Source organism: Loxodonta africana, chromosome 1, assembly GCF_030014295.1.
Source record: "Loxodonta africana isolate mLoxAfr1 chromosome 1, mLoxAfr1.hap2, whole genome shotgun sequence".
In the NCBI taxonomy this organism is placed as follows: Eukaryota; Metazoa; Chordata; class Mammalia; order Proboscidea; family Elephantidae; genus Loxodonta; species Loxodonta africana.
This window is the reverse complement of record NC_087342.1, coordinates 106,062,791-106,086,027: the sequence shown is the minus strand read 5'-3', so window position 1 is coordinate 106,086,027 and position 23,237 is coordinate 106,062,791. Positions and strand designations below refer to the sequence as shown.

Here is a 23,237-nt window from a genome sequence, read left to right as displayed (position 1 = left end):
GTAACCATTAGCCTACCTTTGTCTCTATGCATTCTACAGTTACATTTGATTTCCAGTTCTTTCTCACTACACTGAGACCTTAGAATTCCCCAGATTCTTGTGGAGGAGGTGGGTCACAGGGACCTGGATTCTCAAAGGTGGCACTCTTGCAGAGGGGGTGATAGTTTATCTTTGCTGGCTTTTCCTAAAGTTGTTTATAGCTGTTGCCTAGGCCTAATACATGGCCGGTGAGTAAGAAAAGAACTTTTTGATGTTTTGCTAACTCTGCAGAAACAAAAAAAGTCATTTCTAGAAACTCACTAAAAACAAAAGTTAGGTACTAGAAAAAGACCTGGATGGTAATTGTGAAGCCCTGGTGGCACAGTGGTTAAAGCATTCGGCTGCTAACCAAAAGATTTGGTGGTTCGAACCTACCGGCCGCTCTGCAAGAGAAAGATGTGACAATCTGCTTCCATAAGAATTTGCAGCCTTGGAAATCCTATGAGGCATTTCCATCCTGTTCTGTAGGGTCGCTGTGAGTCAGAATCAGTTCTACAGCTGTGGGTTTGGTTTTTTTGGTTTGGATGGTAATTATCACTCTGGATTATGAGTGACACATGAGCACTTTAATTTTTTGTTCAAATTACTTAAAAGGTATATTCTTAAAGTGTTAGAGGATCTTTATTTCTCTTTATAATTTAAATCAGGAACTTTCTTTTTGTGCCATAGGAGCTCCATGGGTATAGTGCACAAAAAGACTAAGACTACTGTGTGTGACTTAGAGTTCTGAGCTGAAAGGATAGCTAGATGCCCCATCCTGTATTTCCGTCTCCATGACACGAAGATCCAAGACCTTTTTACGTCTATGAAATAAAAATAGTGAGCCAAAGCATCACTTAATCTTTCCTGGGTTTAAGATTGCAGAGTGTGGATATCCAGGCAAGGCAGGAAAGAGGGTGACGAAACAGGCTGAGGGAGTTCTGTGGCTTTTAATATGTGAGCCAGCAAGACAAAGCATTGGAGAATCTTTAAAAACTTCTGAGAAAACCATGCCAATCAGATAGATCAGTAGTTTAAAAAAATTTTTCCCTACAGAGAAACCCATTTTCCAAATTCATTATTGTTTAAAACTGTAATATTTAAGCACAATAAGTTGGGGCTAGTATGATTTGAAAGGAGTGGAAGGCCCAGAGCCCTGCCTGGTGGTTTGCGTTTCCAGTGCTCAGCTTCTGAGCACTCTTAAGAATCTCTGTGGAACTCAGCTTAAAAACCATTGACGTAAACCAGTGTTTTTCAAACTTTAAAGTGCATATTAACTACCTGGAGAACTTGTCAAAATGCAGATTCTGATTCAGTAGGTCTGGGGTGAATCTGCATTTCTAAAAAGTTCCAGGTAATAGTAATGCTGCTGTGACCTGGACCACACTTTGAATAGGAAGGAACTAGAATTTAGCTAGTGTGGAGTTGTGTAATCTGGGGCTCTTTGTAGTCTGTTAGTGGCGTTTTCACATCTCCCAAACCATAGCATGATACTTTGCATCCCCAAAGTCTAGTCAAAAAAATTATCCTAAGAGTACTGTCTAGATATATTGGTGATATTTCCCCTTGATTAGAAACTGAAGCTATTGTGCTCCTGAGGAAAGGAAGAGGAAATGTCCCATGGATATACATAGATTTGTTCTTGGTCTTCATGTTCATTGTCTTTTGCCCCAAACAGCCTATAGTCCTTTTACCAAATGTCACTTTCTTCGCCTTGTCTGGTCTTGCTCTTCCCAAGTCCATTATATTCAGTGATGCTTGTCTCTTTTCTCAGGGATGACCTAACTGATGATTCTGTCTTCACTCGAAGCTCCCAATGTTCTCGAGGTCTTGAGCGATATATTTCCCGGGAGGAGGGGCCTCTTAGTCCCTTCTTGGGACAACTTGATGAGGACTATCGAACAAGAGAAACTTTCCTGCATCGATCTGATTATAGTCCCCATATCAGTTGTCATGATGAACTGTTGCGTGGCACAGAACGGAACAGAGACAAACTCAAAGGCTCCTACTCTGTACGATCTGAGGAGAGAAACCGGGAGGCCAAACGGCCCCGCTACGACGACACAGAGAAGATACACAGCATGGGAGGGACTCACCTGAGTTTTACATCAGGGACCCGCAACTATCGACAGCGTAGACGAAGCCCAAGCCCTAGGTTTCTAGACCCTGAGTTTCGAGAGCTGGACCTTGCTAGGCGAAAGCGAGAGGAAGAAGAGGAACGAAGTAGGAGCTTGAGTCAGGAGCTGGTGGGAGTTGATGGTAGTGGCACCAGCTGTCCTATCCCTGGATTATCAGGTGTCCTACCAGCATCGGAGCCAGAATATTCTTTACATCGGCCTGAGGAAGTATCTGTGATGCCCAAGAAGTCTATTCTGAAGAAGAGGATTGAGGTGGACATGGACCCTTCCGTGCAGGTCTCGGCAGCATTTCTTCTTGGGTATCTTGATAGTTCCTCTAATACCTTAAAAGTCTGGTTGCTTTCCTGGGGGCTGTGACCCAAACGGTATCTTTGTAATGTATCGTGAAATGTCATTGTCATGCCTATGAGCTGCACCTTCCAGGACTCCCCAAAGGAACTGTAGACCTCATAATGCATCAGTAGAGAGCTTCTATTGCCGTAAATAGGCTTTCTAAACAGACATTTTGGATAGTGCCTACAACTGGAAATTTTTTCCCTAAACCGGATAGCCCTATAGGGATCTTTGAATATGCATGTCGTAGAAATGAAGCATAAGGGGCAAAAGGGAGAGGTGATCTGAATTTCCTCATCTCTCTTTAGAGGGAAGACTATATTTGTGAGTGGTAGGACAAAATAGACCAGAAATCAGGTGATTCTGCTTCTGGACCCACTTCTGCAACCAACTTGCTGTGTGATTTTTTTTTTTAGACAAGTCATCTCACCATTCTGGGCCTTGATATTTTTTCCCCACCCATGAAAAGATGGTCAAGCAAGAGGACTTGTTTTTAGCTGTGCTCTTAGGAGCTAAAAGACGCCTTAAAGAGGTGCCTTTGAACACTTAGAGAAGCAAGGGGGAGGCTGAACAGTTAGAATTCCAGAGTTTCCTGTCCCCATTTTAAGAAGGCAGCTCAGCTTTTATGTTTCCTCTATTGGAGAGCCACAGAAAAAATCAGTAAGCTAGAAGATCTCTAAAGCCCTTTTCAATTCATATTCCTTGATAAGGACCATTACACATGGGTGAAGGAGAAGATTGTTCAATCTACGTCATTTCCTATCTCCCCTTGCTACAGCAGAGACAGCTAGAGAGATGGGGACCCATATCTTGAGCCTGGCTAAAGGTACTGTCTCTCCCTTTCACCCATTCTTATCTCTCCAGTATTAACTCAAGAAGTAAAAAAGGTATTTTTATCTCAGTTACTAGTTTTCTCAGATTCTGCATAGGGACTAAATCAGTTGTGTTTGTCTTTGCAGCTCGAGAGATTTTCCAGCAGTACCAGCTCCAGCCAAGATCACACACTCTACTCTGGACACCAGTCTCTTCCACTAAGTGGTGCTATAGCTGCTTTTGCTTCAGAAATTGAGAACAACAAAGAGACTATGGTGGAGACTGCCTTGAAGGAACATCAGGACAACCTCTACCAGTGGGGTTCCCTCCCTGGGATGACCAAAGACAGCAGTCCTCTCAGAGAAAAGTTTGGAAGTTTTCTGTATCACAAAGAGAAATTGGATATGAAGACTGAGGGACCTGAGCGGCACGCAGACTTCTTGCTGCCCCATAAGAGGGCTAGCCAGGACGGCAGTGGTTTTTCCCGCATTCTGAGAATGTTGGCAGATTCTACCAGTACGCAGGAAAAAAGGCGACGTAGCTTCCCTGACATTGAGGATGAGGAGAAATTTCTCTATGGGGATGAAGAAGAGGACTTAAAGGCAGAATCCCCACCAAAGCCCCTTGGGGGCTCTGAGAGTGAAGTTATGAGGCAGAAGGCAAGCTCCCTTCCCTCTTCAGTTCTCTCTGTAAAGCGAGAATCACTAGAAGAGACCAATCCAGAATATGCTAAGATTCATGACTTGCTGAAGACCATAGGACTGGATATTGGAGTAGCAGAGATTAGTAATCTGGCTGCGCGCACCCAAGAACGACTTCATGGCAAGAAGCCATCATCACGTTCCTCAGATGACCGCCGTTCCTCAGTTGACCGACACTTTTCATCTGACTGTCGTTTCTCAGTTGACCGCCATTTCTCAGCTGACCGGCGCTCCTCAGATCCCCACAGACTGGAGAGCAGAGAGGCACACCATAGCAATACCCAGTCCCCAGAGGTGTCCCATCCACACCCAGCCTCCCTCATGGATCCTTACCTGCTCGCAAAAAACAGCCCCCCTTTCCTGAAGTCTGACCATCCAATGGGTCAGGTTGCAGGACCAGAGATGGTTGGCGGTGGGTTTCAGTCATCTGTTGCAGTCAGATGCATGTTGCAGTCAGCCCCATCTGCTCCAATTAGACTTCCACACCCTGCTTCTTTATCTCAGTTTCACATACCGAGGGCCCCTCAGTTTGCTGCAGCGCGAATACCTCCAAACTACCAGGGACCTGCCATTCCCCCTGCCTCCTTTGATGCCTACAGGCACTACATGGCATATGCAGCCACAAGGTGGCCCATGTACCCCACCTCTCAACCGTCAAATCACCCTCTACCTGAACCACACAGAGTGATGCCAGCTACTAAACAAGCTACTCGAAGCCGTCCTAATCTCCGTGTGATTCCCACTGTGACTCCTGATGATCCCAAGCAGGAGGAGTCGGTGCTAAGCTCAGTTCCTTCTGTTCAAGTGCCTGTCCAGGTGCCCATCCCATCACTCATAAGATACAATCCTGAGAAGATCTCTGATGAGAAGAATCGGGCTTCCCAGAAGCAGAAGGTAAGTATTAGCTGTGGGCATCCTGTGCCTATGCCTTCTGTTTTAACAGAAAGTTAATTTTTTTCTTTGAGAGAGGGCTGAAAATTTGTAAGGCCTTTTCACTTTAAGTCCTTTGGAGGCTGCTGTCGTTGCCTTTAGTAGATGTATATAACCTCTTTGTTTTTTTCCACATAATTTCACAAAAATGAAAAATGACCTTAGGTCCCACAGTGATTTCAAGGCCTTTTTTTTTTTTGAAGGTCCTTTCCCTAACTGTATTGATAATCTTATAACATTGTGGGTAGGAGCTGGGCGCCTTGAAGTCTTCAATATGATCTCAGAGGGTGGAGAACCAAAATTGGGTTGGGTAAAGGAGGATCAGTAAACTTATATTTCACCCCATGAGTTTCAGATCCTTCCCCTGTAGTGATTATAGGGATTAAAAACTATAATAACTAGGTGTTGCTTGATAATTAAAACAAACCAAGAAATAAGCTTTGCTTGTTTTGCTTTATCAGTGTCTCTAGGAATAATAATACTTTTATGACACTTTTTTTATAAAAGCAATTTTTATGCCATCAAGTTTCATTGGATTTCCACACTTTGGTAAGGAAGCAGAAGCAGGGGTAATCAACCAAAACGAAACCCAGTGCCATCAAGTCGATTTCGACTCATAGCGACCCTACAGGACAGGGTAGAACTGCCCCATAGAGTTTCCAAGGAGCACCTGGCGGACTTGAACTGCCGACCCTTTGGTTAGCAGCCGTAGCACTTAACCACTACACCACCAGAGATTCTGAAGCAGGGGTAGAGGTATAATAATTCTAGGTGTTTTAAAGCAGTAGGTAAAGATTATGTAGGGATGGGGAATACAGAATAGATGAATTCTGAGTGGAAAAATTAATATATATCCTTTATTGTAAAGGTCCTTAATAACAAATAACTTACTGGGCTTAGGAACAGAAAAATGTAATATGTGTAAATCTGTTTTGCTCATAAATCAAGAGCTAAGGAGAAAAAAAAATTGGAGGGCCAAACAACGTTCTCTTAATTTTCCATTGTCCTGGGATACCCTGAACTTGAGTTTTTAGTTATGTTGAAGTCTTTTGGGAAGGAGGAGGATAGGTTCAATAAAAACAAAACTTAAGGCTTTAGACACCGTTTGGAGACTTGGACTTGACTGTCTCTCTTAAGAGCCTAGCACTTAAGTCAGGGCTGATATACACAGGTATTTCACACTAGCCTGTTATAAACAAACCGTATTTGTTTTTTCCCTCAGGCGTTAGTAGTATAGTTGAAAAATCGTGAACTTTAGGCTAGGTATACCTAGATTTTAAATCTACTCTTACTGTGACCTTGGATAAGTTACTTAATCTTTTACAACCTCAATTTTCTTACAGTAAAATAGAGGTCATGAAGATTAGAAAAGATGATACATGTAACACCTATTAATTTTCTTTTTGATGATTCCCTTTGAGTTCAAAACCACTATCTAATAGTTGCTGTCAGTGACTTTGGGTTGACGTTAATAGTATAGGGCTTCCTGTGTAAGAATAGAACTATCTGGGCATTGTAACTCTGAAACTTGGATTGGAATAAAATAACACCTTGACTATAAAGGCAGAATCTTTGGGGGTAGGCCTTTGGTCCTCATATTCAGGTATTACCTAGCATGAGAGCTTATGGAAGAGAGCAGTAGAAAAGGTAGGATGTTGGAGGGCAAAGGGCTGTCTCACTGCTGTGCATTGCAGGTTATTGAAGAGAGGGAAAAGCTGAAGAGTGACCGGGAAGCACGCCAAAAGAAGATGTACTATCTCAGGACTGAACTGGAGCGGCTTCATAAACAACAAGGTACCAGACAGTCCTTTGCATGACTGCCTTTTTGTAGTAACTTGAGCAGTAAACCTAAATAGAGAGCTTTTGGGACTCTCATACAAGGCCTGTGACCTGAGGCCTTACTTTGTAAAAACAAAGTTTGGTAATTAGACTGACAGAAAAGTTCCAATAATAGTGCAAAGAATTCTCAGATACCCTTTTCCAAGATTATTAATATTTTATGACATTTACTCTAGCCTTTTCTCTCAGTTTATATATGGGTGTGTATGTAATTTTTACCTGAACTGTTGAAGAGTAGCTTATAAATAAGATACTCTTTCATCCCTAAATACTTAAGTATGTATTTCCTAACAACAATGAATTGTCTTACATAACCAAAATGTACTTACCAAAATTGGAACATTGACAATAATACAATATTATTATCTAGCCTGTAGCTCTAATTCATATTTCACCAGTTGTCCCAATAATGAACTTTATAGCAAAAGAAAATTGAAGATTATGTGACACATTCAGTTGTCATGTTCTTTTAGTCTCCTTTAATCTATAACAGTTCTTGAGTCTTTGTATTTCATGATACTTTTTAAAATTTTTTTATTTTAAAATAATTTGTTTTCATTGTTGAGAATATACACAGCAAAACATATACCACTTCAACAATTAGTACATATACAATTTAGTGACATTGATTATTTTCTTCGAGTTGTGCAACCATTCTCATCTTCCTTTTCTGAGTTGTTCCGTCCTCATTGACGTAAACTCACTGTCGTCTAAGATTCCTGTCTAACATTTTGAGTTGCTGTTGTCAATTTGACCCCTTATAGATAAATCTTAAAATAGCTCAGTGCTCAAGGCGGACATTCTTTACTAGTTCAGCTAACCTATTGTTTGGTTTTAAGAAGACTTCAGGAGATGTTTTTGGTTTAAGGTTCAAAGATTATCTCAAGGCAGTTATTTCAGGGGTTTTTCCAGCCTCCGTGACTCCAGAAAATCTGGATTCTGTGAAAATTTGAAATTCTGTTCTGCATTTCCTCCTTGTGATTAGGATTCTTGTGTAGAATCTTTGATCAAAGTGTTCAGTAATAGTAGCCAGGCACCACCTAGTTCTTCTGGTCTCTTGGCAAAGGAGGCAGTTATTCATGGAGGCAGTTAGCCACACATTCCATCTTCCCTCCTATTCCTGACTCTCCTTCTTCCTTTGTTGCTCCATGCGAGTAGAGAACAAGTGTTGTACGTTGACTAGCCTCTTGAAAGCTTTTAAGACCCCATACACTACACAACGAACCAAGATGTAGAACAGGAGCACTAAACATGTTATTAGGCCAATTAACTGGATATCCCATGAAATCATAATCCTAAACCTCCAAACCAAGGAACCAGATCCCGTGAGGTGTTTGGTTGTACATAAGCAGCCTCAGCTCTTCTTTTTCTTTTGTCATTGTTGTAAACATGACATCAGTGTTTTTGAAGAGAGGTCACATATTTTGTAGACAAAAAAAAAAAACCAGACCCACTGCTGTCAAGTCAATTCCAACTGATAGTGCCCCTATAGGACAGAGTAGAACTACCCCACAGAGTTTTCAAGGAGTGCTTGGCAGATTCGAACTTTCCAGCTCTTGGTTAGCAGCCATAGCACTTAACCACTACGTCACCAGGGTTTCCATATTTTGTAGAATGTCCCTTAATTTTGTTTTTTCTGATGTTTCCATGTGGTTAAATTCAGGTTATGTATTTTTGGCAGGAATACCACAGAAGTGATGCCGAGTTCATATTAGGTGTTGCTTTGTCTTGTTACTGGTGATGTTAACTTTGATCATTTGCTTAAACTGGTATCTGCCAGGTTTCTCCACTGTAAAGTTGGTATTTTATACTTTTGATTAATAAGGATCTTGTGGGGGAGATACTTTGAGACTATGTAAAGCATTCAGTTACTCCTCAGATATCCACCCACTGGTTTAACATTCATTGATGGGTCTTGCCTCAGTCAGTTGCTAAATTACGATTTTCTAATTGCGTCATTCCTTCTACTTTTATCAGTTGGCTTTCCACTGTAAGGAGGAGCTCTCCCCCTGTTTATTTCTTTATATCATTGTGAACTCATGAATTCTTTATTTGATAGGTTATAATCTTTTGTTTTAGTTATCTAGTGTTGCTGTAATAGAAATACCACACATGGGTGACTTTAACAAACAGAAATCTGTTTTCTTAGAGTTTAGGAGGCTAGATGTCCAAGTTCAGGGTGCCAGCTCTAAAGGAAGGCTTTCTTTCTCTGTTGGCTCTGGGGGAAGGTCCTTGTTTCATTGCAACTTCTGTTTCTTGATTCCTTGGAGATCTCATGGGGCATGGCATCTCTCATCCCCTATCTATGCTTTCTAGCAACTTGCCGACTCTGCTGTCTTTCAAATTTTAAAAAAGATTGATTTAAGACACACCCTACACTAAAACCAAAAAAAAAAAAAACCAAACCCAGTGCCGTCGAGTCAATTCTGACTCATAGCGACCGTATAGGACAGAGTAGAACTGCCCCATAGAGTTTCCAAGGAGCACCTGGCGGATTTAAACTGCCATCCCTTTGGTTAGCAGCAGTAGCACTTAACCACTGTGCCACCAGGGTTTCCACCCTACACTAATACTGCCTCATTAACATAACAGAGAAGCCCTGTTCCCAAACGGGATTATAACCACAGGTGTAGTAGAATTTACAGCACATGTTTTAGGGGGACACAATTCAATCCATGACGTCTTTATTCATTTATTTTCATGCTCAAATTGTCCCAGATATGGCCAGTGGGAGCCCCTTTAAGCTGATACCTATGTCCTTTTGATATGTCCGCATCATTTTTTAAGCACTTCCTTACTTTTTGGCACAAAAAAGATGTTCTTTGATGCCTCATTTTTGATTCCATCTCCATTTATGCTTTCAAAAATTTACACAATGAGGAAAGAACAGAGGAAGACTTCTGTATGCAGCAGTTTGTCGATGGTATGGAAGAACAGAGGGTAGGAGAAGAGTTGCTTTTGACTGGGTTTGGAAACTTAGTTATGAATCCTGTGAGAATTAATACCTGAGGACATGCAGTTTGGGATAAGAGATAACATTGGTTGAGCCTGAGGCAAAACCTAAAACTCAGTGAAGGGAGTTAGTGAAGGATCATTAAATCAGATAAAGTCAAATATGTGACTTCGAATGTTTCTTACATTCTGGAAAATCTTTGTACCCTAGATTCATAAGTACAGCATTTATTAACCTTTTTCTGGGTACACGACATGCACACAAACTTGGACATACCATTTTGGGGGTTCATAGAGCCCTGGAAGCCTGTCTGTAAATCGCTGGCTGATAACCCCTACACAGAAGATAATGTAATCTTCCATCATTTATCTCCATAGAAGGTGCATCTAAACCAACCATGTGGAAGGAGAGTCTTGTTTGCTCTTAGAAACTTTTGTGAGAAAAGATTTCGTAACCCTAAGATCCTGATAGATTACTACTTGTGACTGGAAAATGATTCACTCTCTTAACTTTCTTTTCCTGTGTTGCTTTCTGTTGACATGTGACTACTCAGGAGAGATGCTGCGCAAAAAACGAAGGGAAAAGGATGGCCACAAAGACCCGCTCCTGGTGGAGGTGAGTCGGCTTCAGGATAACATTATGAAGGACATTGCAGAGCTACGACAAGAAGCGGAAGAGGCAGAAAAGAAGCAGTCCGAACTGGACAAGGTGGCTCAGATCTTGGGAATTAACATTTTTGATAAATCCCAGAAGTCTTCAAATGACAGTAAAGAACCTGCAGAGAGGTCTGAAAAAACAGAAAAAGCTACAAGCCCGGAAAAAGTGTCATCCCCCTCAAGCTCCTCCAACAGCAAGGTAACAGCTCAGCTTTTTCATTTCTGTTATTTTATCTTTTATCTCCCATGGCTCTTACAGACGCTTTCTAACTATTTTCTTAGCTTTCTTTTCCTATCTGTTCTTAATCTTGTTAGTGTTATTTTCTTAAACATAGATCAGATCGTGGTACTCTCTGGAGTTTCAGCAGTTCCCTGTTGCCCACAAAGTAGAATCTAAAATCCTCAGCATTCAGGGCCTCTATGATCTTGTTCCACCATTTACTCCTTAGTCCACTCTAGTGTGACTTCTAATTTTCTCACAGTTTGTATATATTTAATTTTGGGGTTCGTATTTAGCAACAGGGTCATCACAATGCTGCTGAAGCCAGTGAATGTATTTCAGTTGTCAAGTGAGCAATATTTGACACAGGGAATCACTCTCTCCTAAAAATACTTTCTTCCCTCTGCTTTTCTCACACGTGTTTTTCTCCTAGTATTCTGGCTGCTGTTTGTTTAGTGTCCTTTGCTACCTATCCTCTTGCTATCTGATCTTTAAATATTTGAGTTTCTCAGGGCTCAGTCCTGGTCCAGTTCTCCAGAATTCTACTCTCTCCCTAGGCCATTTCATCCAGTTCTGTGCACAGATACCATACTGACAACTTCCAGTTTTATATTCTACCTCAAATCATCCTTCTGAGGTCCAAACCTGAGTGTCAGCACGTCTCAAACTAATGATTGTGGTCACCCTCCCTCCAACATTTTCGTCTTCCAGTGTTACTCATTATCAATGAATAGTACCACTATCCATCAGTTTTTATGCCATCAGTGCTTCCCTCTCCCCAACTACTACATACCCAATCAGTTACCAAATTCTGCCAGTTCTCCCTCCAGAGTATATCTAAGTTTCATTTTGTCTTAGTCATCTAGTACTGCTATAACAGAACTACCACAAGTGGAATACTTTAACAAAGAGAAGTGTATTTTCCCAGAGTCTAGTAGGCTAGAAGTCCGAATTCAGGGTGTCAGCTCCAGAGGCTCTCGCTCTCTGTCAGCTCTAGGGGAAGAGCCTTGTCATCAATCTTCCCCTGGACTAGGAGCTTCTCTGCGCAGGAGCCCCAGCTCCAAAGGATGCGCTCTGTTCCCGGCACTGCTTTCTTGGTGGTTTGAAGTCCCCGACCCTGCTTGCTTTCTATTTATCTCTTATAAGATAAAAGGTGGTGCAGGCCACATCTCAGGGAAACTCCCTTTACATTGGATCAGGGATGTGACCTGAGCATGTTACATCCCACCCTAATCCTCTTTAACCACAGGCAGAGATTATGGTTTATAGCACATAGGAAAATCACTAAATGGAAGACAACCAGGCAATACTAGAAATCATGGCCTAACAAAGTTGACACATGTTTTGGGGGGACACAATTCAATCCATGAAACATCCTCTTCATCTCCATTGCCATCCAAATCCAAGCCACCTTCAATTCTTGATTGTACTGCAACACTCTTAATCCTTTCTGCACATTATAGCTGATGATTGTGATGTTCCCTTGCCTATGTTTTGAGCCTCATTTCCTGTCTCTTTTCCCTCTTCCTCACTATATTTTCTTTATCAGCCTTTCAGTTCCTCAAATGCATCATCCCTCTAATGCCATTGCGTCCTTTGTTTGCTCTGCTTACCATACAAACCCCTTTCCTTATCCCCTCTTACTAACTCACATTTATCCTTCAGATCTCAGCTTAAATTACTTTCCCGACTCCCTTCCGTGATTCCCCAGCCCGTTAAATTTGCCAGGTAGGCACTCATAGTATCTTATAATTTTCTTTCTTAGCATTTATGATAGTTGTAATTATATAATTACATGTGTAATTATTTTATATCGGTCCCCCAATTGGATTTTTAAGGTTCAAGGGATCAGAGGCCATATCTGTTTCAGGCATCGATATAATTTCCAATACATAGCTCAGTGCCTGGCATGTAATAGAGTTCAAGAAAATATTTGTTTGAATAATGAACCTGTCTTTCCAGATTCCCTCTCTGCTACATCTTACACTCCCACCACTTCAAAATGCTTGTTGCTTTCTAGATGTGCAATATGCTATTACACCTCTGATTTTGCATTAGTAATCCTCTCAGCTGGCATAATCTTTCTCCCAGTCCCCGTTTTTCATGAGGGCCCAACTTTAATACTACGTATTTCATGAAGAATTCTTAGAATCTTACCCAGATTTAGTCAGCTCTTTTTTAGCACTCCCATAATATACAATTGCTTCTTTGAGACTTATTTCATTCTGTCTTTTTGTTCTCATGTGTGTCTCTTTCATTAAATGAGAGCTTGAGGATAAAAGAGTATAACTTATTTATCTTCGTGTTTCCCGGGGCATCCAGTATGTCCAGCACATAGTAGATGCTTGGTTAATTTTGGGATTAGGGGAAAGGATAGTCTGTATTCTCTTATCAACCTGCTCTAATTTCTACGTGTCTTCCTGGAAGAGTAGTTCTCTTTCTCACCCAGATAGGACTATAATCTTTTATACTTGAGTTACTTAGTCCCGGACCTTTGACGGAAGAAGAGCTTGAAAGTTTGGCCCTTTGTATTTGACTTACACACTGTTTGGAGTTTTTTCTATTCACCAGCCCCATGATAATTGATCAGCTCAGTTTTGATGAGTCTTCATGTTCCTTGAAGCTGATGAAAATATGTTGCAATCCAGTTTCCATTTCAGCAGTAAGGAATGTTTTGTCTGTAACCTCTTTTTTCTGTCTGTCTTTGGTATTCTTTCTTTGCCTTTCTTTAAAAATACATAATTGGTTTGAGGTTTTCTATCTCTTTATGTTCATTTCAGGGAAATAAACACTGACATACAATCCCACAATTCCGTCCCCTAGAGACAACCATTATTAATACTTCAATGTATATTACTCCAAATCCTTCTTCTGTTCATTAATTCATTTAACAAATATTTATTGATCACCAAGAAGGTGCCAGGCACTGTTCTAGATATTGGGAATATAGTCAGGAACAGTATAGACGTGAATTAAAAGACAAACAAATAAGTGTATGTTACATAGTAATAAGTACATTAAAAAAGAAAACAGAATCAGGGATTTAGAGTGACTGTATTTGATATGGAGTGGTTAGGAAAGGTCTTTTGGATAAGGTGACATTTGGCGTTTTATGCCTATTTACATATCTTTTTTGATATTCGCCATGCTTATTCAATCTGTATGCCGAGCAAATAATTCAAGAAACTGGACTGTATGAAGAAGAATGCAGTATCAGGATTGGAGGAAGACATTAAAAACGTGCGATATGCAGATGACACAACCTTGTTTGCTGAAAGTGAAGAGGACTTGAAGCACTTACTGATGAAGATCAAAGACTACAGCCTTCAGTATGGATTACACCTAAACATAAAGAAAACACATCCTCCCAATTGGACCATTAAGCAACATCATGTGATAAACAGAAAAGATTGACGTTGTCAAGGATTTCATTTTACGTGGATCCACAATCAACGCCCTTGGAAGCAGCAGTCAAGAAATCAAAAGATGGATTGCATTGGGCAAATCTGCTGCAGAAGACCTCTTTAAAGTGTTAAAAAGCAAAGGCATCACTTTAAGGACCAAGGTGCACCTGACCCAAGCCATGGTGTTTTTAATCTCCTCCTATGCATGTGAAAGCTGGACAGTGACTAAGGAGTACTGAAGAATTGATGCCTTTGAATTATGGTGTTGGCGAAGAATATTAAATATACCATGGACTGTCAGAAGAACAAACGAATCTGTCTTGGAAGAAGTGCTGCCAGAATGCTCCTTAGAAGGGAGGATGGTGAGACTTCATCTTATGGACTTTGGACGTGTTATCAGGAGGGACCAGTCCCTAGAGAAGGACATCATGCTTGGTAAGGTAAAGGGTCAGCAAAAAAAGAGGAAGACCCTCAACTACATGGATCGACACAGTGGCTGCAACAATGGGCTCAAGCATAACAATGGCTGTAAGGATGGCACAGGACTGGGCAGTGTTTCTTTCCATTGTACTTAGGGCCTCTTGAGTTGAAACTGACTCGATGGCACCTAACAACAACAATAATTGATATTCAAATATATTTTATTACTGGTTATCTCAGTATATCATAAACATCTTTCCATATCAGTAATAGATTTCTATAATATCACTTTTAACAATCTTATTAGTTTTTTTTGTTGTATGGATACCAAAATTTACTTAACCAATCAATCACCAGTTGTCTGACATAATAATTTCCTTAGGATAAATGCCAAAGAGTGGAAATGCTGGGTCAAAGGGTATATAAAATTTTAAGGTATGTAATATGTATTCTTACATATATAGTATATATTAAAAAAAAAAGTATATATTACATACCTTAAAATAGTATTCTTGGAGCCCTGGTGGTGCAGTGGTTAACACCTCAGGCTGCTAGCCAAAAGGTCGGCAGTTCGGATGCACGAGCTGCTCCTTGGAAACCCTATCGGGCAGTTCTGCTGTGTCATGCAGGGCCACTATGAGTCAGAATTGACTTGACAGCAATGGGTTTGGTTTTTTTTTTAAATATGTATTCTTAGATTATCCTCCAGAAAGGTGGTGGCTAGTAATACTCTTACCAACAGTGACATATTCATCCCCTGCCTGCCTGGTGTGATCTTTTCAGTGACTCTTGCATAGGACTCTTAATAGTGAATGGTTATCTTTGCTGCCTGATTGTTTCTTTTTCTTCCTCTTGTCTGTTGCTCCCTACCAGCCAGTATTCCAGGAACCCATTTCCTTTATCTTATCTACTGTAGAACCCCATTCATACTTACCCTCTCTGTGTTCCAGAACTGTCTTTTTTCTGTGCCTTTCTCATCTCCTAAGTGCCTTTTCCCCAGCTTGCTGACAAATTAATTTCCAATAAAACATTTGTTATATTTGATAACTTAATGTTGGAGAGTTTTAAAAGATTTTGTTTTGAAATGTTTCAAAAGAAGATTAATGTTAACTCAAAGTTGTTAAATACAAAGGGTAATATTTTAGGCAGTTAGAAATATTTTACCCAGATTTCTTTTAAGTTATTACATGACTTTTTATCTATACACAATGCAGTTTTTGCCTCCAGTTTTCTATACTAGTATTCATCAGTGATGATGAGCTCACTGTTGTCTGTTTTCTGCATTTGCTTTGCTTAAGCTGTCAACTACCTTTGCCATTTTGGTTTTTCTCCCCTTCCTAGTTGTCATTATGATTTTTAAATTTAGTGTATTTAGTTGCATAGGTAATAAAAAGACCTCCTACCCACTCCCGCTCTCCAGTTCCTGTCTCCAGAGGTAGCCAGTATTTTCATAAACTTGAGTGTTCTTCTAGGATATATAAGTAAATATATGATTTACTCTTCATAATGTGATAGCACTGTGGAGTCTGACTGGTTCTATTTGCGCCTTGGAGACAAATTTTCCTTGGGTTTTTCCCCAGTTTATGCAGCTTTACCAAAATCAAATCCATTGCCATTTAGTCAGTTACGACTCAGAGCAACTGTATAGGACAGAGTAGAACTGTCCGAAGGGTTTACAAGGCTGTAATCTTTATGGGAGCAGACTGCCACATATTTTTTCCATGGAGCAGCTGGTGGGTTCAAACCGTTGACCTTTCGATTAACAGCTGAGCACCTAACCACTTTGCCACCAGGGATCCATTCTGCAGCTTTAGGCACTGGAAATATGACCCTTTATTATTGTGGTGGAGCCCTGGTGGTGTGATGGTTAAGCATTCAGCTGGCAACAGTAAGGTCAGTGGTTCAAATCTATTAGCCACTCCTTGGAAACCCTATGGGGCAGTTCTGCTTTGTCCTATAGGATCACTGTGAGTTGGAAATGACTCAGCAGCAATGGGTTTGGTATGGTTTTATTCTTGTGGTAATTGGAGCCCTCGTAGCTTAGTGGTTAGGGACTCGGCTGCTAAACGAAAGGTCAGTGGTTTAAACCCACCAGCCTCTGCAAGAGAAAGATATGGCAGTCTGCTCCTGTAAAAATTTACAGCCTTAGAAACCCTAGGGAACAATTCTGGTCTGTCCTATATGGTCACGATGAGTTGGAATCAACTTGACAGCAGTGGGTTTGGTTTTTTGGTTTATTATTATGGTAGACTACTTGCTTCTTCTGAAAGATGACAGATCTAGACTGCCTTGAATTCCTTCTAAGTGCAAGTTTTTCCCCTCAGGAATCAAAGCTAAATAATGAGAAGTCATGTGCTAAGAGCCCCAAGCCTGTTGAGAGCTCCCAACCAGCCGCTAAGCAGTCAGATCAGCCCATTACTGCCTATGAGTATTATGATGCTGGCAATCACTGGTGCAAAGATTGCAATTCCATTTGTGGAACCATGTTTGACTTCTTCACCCATATGCACAATAAGAAGCACACACAGGTAGGAGTCTTGCTGTTTGTTATTTCCACTCTCTTCCTCCTTACCCTCCAAGTTCTATACCCTTCTCTACATCACAAAGCTGGAAAATGAAACATTCTCATATGGGCAGGAGCCCCAATCTGAAAAGCCAGGAGATATGAGCAAAGGAGACACCATCCCCAGGGCTCTGTCCAGGGGACCTGCCTTGTAGCTAAACACCATGACAAGCGTAAGTGAGGCTTTTGCCTCTTTTGATTTCTTGAGTACCTGATATTTTTGTTTCATTTTATTCATCGCTAGTACTTGTTCTAACATATGTTTACCTTTTCTACAGGTGGTTTCCATTTAAACAGTTGGCAGAGTGGGTGGTGGAGGGTAGTTGGGGCTTGTGGTCCCCTGTTCTTATGTATGGGGGAAAAAGAGAGAAAAGTGGGTTATTGAACTTTTAGTGCTGTTGTGTGAGCGCATCTGCCTCTTGCAAATAGACACTGGATCCCTACAACAGACCTTGGGCTTCAAAGACCCAGAGTGAGGCCAAGCAAGATGCCGTAAAGCGCACTGACAAGATAACTGTTCCTGCAAAAGGTATGCTTCCTCCTTGCCTCCTCTGTAGCTTGTTTACATTCACTAAGGAAGAGGTGTCCCTGAAATAAGGTCTTCTGAAGCAGCATAGGGTGAGACATGGCCATTCCTTTTAACAAAGCTGGGCTTCTGTGTATGAAATAGTATACTAGGTCCTGAAGAAATAAAGAGACCCATCAGATAAAAATAATCTCTACTCATGTGGCCAGAAATCTACTAATAGATGTAAAACATTTACATACCACTCTAAAATATAGCAGAATAACTGTCTTTGATATTGGTTTATTTATTTGAAATCCAGATTTTTTAAAAAGGACAGTAAAGTATTTTAACTGCCTTTCCAACTAGGAACTATAAAATGTTTTGAGTAGTTGTTATTGGGGATAAATTGAGAAGTAGAAAGTTCTTCTGCCTTTAGACCTCCCAATATCTTATCTCCACAAGTAGTCCATGCTGCCGCATCCTTTAGATCTGGACAAGATAAATTCCTGAGGAATTAATACCAACACAAGAGATCCTCATACCAGTGGTACTGGGCTGTTTGGGAGTAATTTTTAAACCTCCTGAGATGCTTAGTGCTAATTGGAGTTTGAGGGGATTCAGCAACAAAAATGGGTCTGGCAGAGGAGATCCCTGAATTGATCAATTAGTGTTCCCAAAAGGTAGAGAGGATAGAGGTTCAAGACTTAGATTGGGGGACTGTGCTATTGAGATTCATCTAAATGCTACCTTTGACTCCAAAGTGGGTAAAGCCCTCTCTGCTATACCATTTTAATGCAAAGGGAGATAGGGTTTCTTTTGGTAACTGTGAATTTGGGTGGAAAGAACTTATTTCCATGACTTTCTTCTGCTGCTTCCAGGCTCTGAGTTCCTGATACCCATCACTGGATATTACTGCCAGCTCTGTGAGGAATTTTTGGGGGATCCAATTTCTGGAGAGCAACATGTGAAAGGTCACCAACACAATGAGAAATACAAGGTTCGTCTTTGTAATAGCCTGTGAAGTTTCCAGCTTTTTGTAGCAATCTTTTTGACTTAGTCACATATCTTCTTCAGAGCCAGAAGAAGTTATTTACATTTCTTTAATATTAACTACTAGGAAGTTCTCCACAATCCTAATGAGAGCTGCTGAGTTGATGGTACTATCTATATCCACGAGGAAGATGATTTTAGGAATTTTCTACTAGATGAATTTTAACAGTGGTAGGGTCAAGATTTTTTTCTTTTGAAGTGTGTTGAACAGTTATTGATCCTTTATCTTTTCTCTTCCCAGAAATATGTGGATGAAAACCCATTATATGAGGAGCGGCGGAATCTGGACCGCCAAGCTGGCTTGGCTGTGGTCCTAGAGACAGAACGGCGACGGCAGAGTGAGCTTAAACGCAAACTTAGTGAGAAACCAAAGGAGGAGAAGAAAGAAAAAAAGGCAAAAGTCATGAAGGAAGTAAAGGAGGATGACAAGGTCTCTCTGGAATTAGAGGACCAATTCTCTGAGGGTGGGAACTCCCCTGAAAAGGCTGAAAATAAAAGGAGAGTTGGCACCAAACTGCAATTAAAAGAAGAGGCAAAGAAGGAATCACCAATATCTTCCTCTTTTGGAAAATTCAGCTGGAAGAAGCTAGAAAAAGAGGATGAAAAAAGTTCAGTGGTACCCTCAGGTATCCCTAAGGAAGACATTGCGGAAAGCATTAAGGACAAAGAAGATGGCAAAGCTGAAGCTGGGAAGGCAAAGCCCATCAAAATCAAGCTCTCTGGGAAAACTGTTGTTGCACATACCAGCCCTTGGATGCCTGTTGTGACAACTTCATCCCTAACTAAGATCCGACCCAACCTTCCCATCCCATCCACAGTACTTCGCAAGTCAAGTTCAGCCACAGTGAGTAAGCCAGCTCCTCTCAACACCTTTCTGTCTATCAAGTCCTCTGGAACCACTGCTAAGCCTCTGCCAGTGGTCAAAGAGTCTTCATCTGATCTCCTCTTGCCTCCAGACATCATCTCCAAAGCATTTGGAGGGGAAGAGGTGATTCTGAAAGGGTCTCCAGAGGAGAAGATGGTGCTGGCTGAAAAAAATGAGCCATCCCATATACCTGAGCAAATGCTACCACCTCTTCCACCACCCCCTCCACCACCCCCTCCACCACCCCCAGTTTTACCTCATCCAGCTGCTGCATCACCTGCTCAAGCAAATGCTGTCTTGGCTCCAGTAAAATCAAACGCAACTGTGTCTCAGACTCTCAGCCCTGGCTTTCTGGCTCCTAACATTTTGAACCCAGTGTTACCTGTAGCCATCGTGGCCTCGGCACAGCCAGCTGCCATTCCTTCTGATGAGACTGCTCCTGGGGTGAGTGAGAGTGACCGAGACCAGGCCCTGTTCTCTCTGTTAGTGCGTCCACCTCCACCCCTCTCAAGTGTGTTCAGTGAACAAGCCAAAAAATTGGAGAAGCGAAATTCATGCCTAGCCACAGCCAATGCTAAGGACCTATATGATATATTTTACAGCAGTGGTGGAAAAGGGGCCCCTGAGACTAAGCTGAGCAGTGGTCCATTGGCCAATGGGGAAAACAGCAACTTCTCCAGAGCAGAAAGTTCAAACAGCTCTTCCACTTCTACTTTGAACAGCAGTGCATCCCAAGAGGAGATGCCTCAAGATAGGGCTTTAGTCACTGCACCTTTAGTCAGCAACCCTGAAATGCCCATTGCAAAAACTGTGATGTCCCTAGGGAAATGGTCAGTAGTAGAACACACAGACCCAAAAAGCAGAGACAGCAGCCATGGCTTCCTGCAGCCTCTGACAAGGTTGTGCCAAAGCAGGCATTATGAAACTATTACCCCAAAGACAGATACTTTGGCCATGTGGAATTCTAGCTCCTTCCAGAGTGACACTAATAAGGATATGCCTCCAGAAGGAAAAATCAAGCTTGATTTGGGAGAGCCAGGACCACCCAGTGCAGAGCCAGGCCCTCAGCGGTCAGAAACACATTGTCATATCGTTGAATCTCAGAAGTTGGTGGCAGTCCATCGCATAGAATCTGGTAACCAGGATGAGGAAAACCAAGAGCTCCACCAATCTGAGGATTGTGGAAAAGGGGAGGTAGAGACAAACACTGAACTAAAAAAAATGGGAGCAAAACTCTCTGAGGGGATGGTAGCAGAGGGAATGGATATCAACGTTAAGCCCCACAGGATAGAAAATTCTAATTTGAATGATGGAAGCAGGTACATGTGGGAGGGAGAAGTGGAACAGCCCAAGTTGCTGATGACTGACAGAGAGGCTGAACAGCCCAAGAAATTGATAACAGAAAGTGAAACTCAAAGTAAAGTAGTGATTGAATTGAGTGCGCAGGCTCTCTCTTCCACAAAGGCAAAAAGAGACTCATTTCCGTCAGAAGCTAGGTCTTTACTCCAGAATCCACAAGATAAACCTGTGAAGAACTCTGCCCCAGAATTGCTTCTTCAGTCCTCAGTCAGATCAGATACGTTTTTAACAGGTAGTCTACAGGAGCAAGGAGTTTCAGTTGGTGAAGAATGGCTAGAAAATTCAGCTCCAGAGTCAGCTTCCAAAATTTCTAGGTACAGAAGCCTCAAACTCAAGAGACAAAGATCAAAAGGCTTTCAGGGCAAAATGATCTATGAATTGGCTGTTTGGGATGAGAACAAGAAAAAGCAAGAGACCTGGGAGAACCCAGAAAAACGAGAATCAGAAGCCCTGGAGCTAAGAGGTGTCCATCCAGAATTAACAGTGACAATAGAAAGCAAGACCTCAGAAGACTTTGAAACTACAGACTTAAAATTAGCAGAGCTTGTTGCCTTGGGGAATCTGGGGGATATCTGTGTTGATTTCTGCAGTACTCAGGTAGAACCAGCACGCAGATCCCCAACTGCTCTGTCTCAGAAAGTGTGTCAAGAATATTCTGCATCACTTGTAGAATGTAATCCCTCCACTCCTGCTGACTTTGAACCAATCCCATCCTTTTCTGGGTTTCCATTAGATTCTTCAAAACCCCTGGTGCTTAACTTTGGGGTAGAGGGTGAGCAAAACTCATCTAATCCCAGAAATGGGAGGATCACTCCTAAGATTTTAAAAACTGGACCGCCTGTAGAAAATGTTGACCTTGGCTCGGGGAGCTTAGAGGTAACACACCAGGCCCTTGACCTCTTAGCAGGAGGAATGATGCCTGAGGAAGTAGAAGAAACTTCCCAGTTAGAGAAACAAGAGTCACTTAGATTAGAATCAGAAACAATTAACTCTTCAGGCCTTGGGCCATCTCCTTGCCTTCCAGACCTTGTTGACTTTGTCACCCGGACATCTGGAGTTCAGAAAGACAAGCTGTGTTCTCCTTTCTCTGAGCCAGGTGACCCTCCTGAGTGTAGCTCTCTCCAAATGGGACCACTACAGCTGGAAATACCGAATGCATCTGTCACAGAGGTAGCAGTTCCTCAAGTAGATGAAGAGAATTCACGGCCCCTTCCAAGGGAGCAGGTAGTTGGAGGTAACATAGCCCCTCAGCAAATGCCTGTACAAGAAGCTACAGTTGATACCATCCGGGACCTCATGGAATCCAGTGTTCACAACTGAAAGAATATATACCCAGAGCTACTTGTGGATGAATCACATTGGCTTCTAGAAATCAGGTGCCCAGATGACCCAGTGCTATTTGGCTATCTCCTCTGGAAGCTAGACCAAAAGATGTTGTTAACATCTTACAGTAAATGTCCATGGAAGCTAAAAAATTTACCTCCTTTCCTTTTTATTTCTTTTCCCTTAAAATACCAGACAAATCAATCATAACTGCTTCTATATATGTCTGTAAAAAAGTATTTTGTGTTAATTCTTTTTGGCCATTTATTTTCTCCTACTTTGTCATTAAAATCAAATGTCTATCTGACTGTCCACATAGTGTGCTTTGATTGTATTTTGACTTTGACTCTGTAATTTCTGGAATATGGGGGAGGAGGGAGACAGCTGACTTCTCCAATTGCTGTGTTGTATTCCCACCCAATTTTCTGGGCAGCTGATGGATCTCTGGGAGAAACACCACAAGGCTTTCTGAAATGGAAAACTTCTACTGATGAAGGAAGAATTGTTCATCCCTTAGGCTTCCAGTTTGGATGGGCCTGCCTTAACATTGTTTGAAATGCAGCGTGAGTAGCTCTTTTGTTTACTGTTTACTTCCCCGTGGCATGTGAGCCCCCATACTTCCCTTACTATGTTGCCTTTGCTGGAGATGATCCTGCCAACTCCCAAACCTGTTTGGAAATGGCCTCAGTAAACATGGAAGAAAATCTAGCAGACTCACTTTTGGAAGACAACAAATCGGTAAGGCTTACTCATGACTCAATGAAGCAGGTATATATTTTGGGTCACTTTTGTTTTTGAGATGGCCTTTAGCTCATTGTATTGTGATCCAGAAATACTTTATGTTAAATTGTTTAGTAGCCATTTCTGTTCTGAAGAGGTAGATGATCTGAAACTTGTCTTGGGATCGGACTCATTCTCTGTTCCACAGACTCACATGTATCTCCTCTACCTCTCCCTTTCCCAAGTTATTTCCACCATAGTGTGATGTTTTGGGTTGTACATTTTGTTAAAAAGATTAAAGAATTCATGTGTTGGCTTGGACAAGTTTAACTTTATTTTTAATGTGTTAATTACTTGGAATAAATGCATTAATCTCATGTTTCTTTCTGGATTTTTTTGTTTTGAAACCACACACATTTGAACT

At 41.5% G+C, this 23,237-nt stretch overlaps 1 protein-coding gene across 1 annotated transcript in view; it reads left to right on the top strand.

The window, feature by feature from the left end:
- ZNF318 (zinc finger protein 318) overlaps positions 1–22,889 on the top strand; it is a 30,258-nt gene extending 7,369 nt beyond the window's left edge. Inside the window, exons 3-10 of the mRNA XM_003404174.4 lie at positions 1,793–2,432; positions 3,449–4,897; positions 6,628–6,727; positions 10,279–10,580; positions 16,750–16,953; positions 17,418–17,517; positions 18,375–18,493; positions 18,788–22,889. Of these exons, the coding sequence (XP_003404222.2) occupies positions 1,793–2,432; positions 3,449–4,897; positions 6,628–6,727; positions 10,279–10,580; positions 16,750–16,953; positions 17,418–17,517; positions 18,375–18,493; positions 18,788–22,090 (6,217 nt within the window). The 3' untranslated portion in view covers positions 22,091–22,889. The remainder of the gene's footprint in view (positions 1–1,792; positions 2,433–3,448; positions 4,898–6,627; positions 6,728–10,278; positions 10,581–16,749; positions 16,954–17,417; positions 17,518–18,374; positions 18,494–18,787) is intronic.
- The last annotated feature ends 348 nt before the right edge of the window (positions 22,890–23,237 follow it).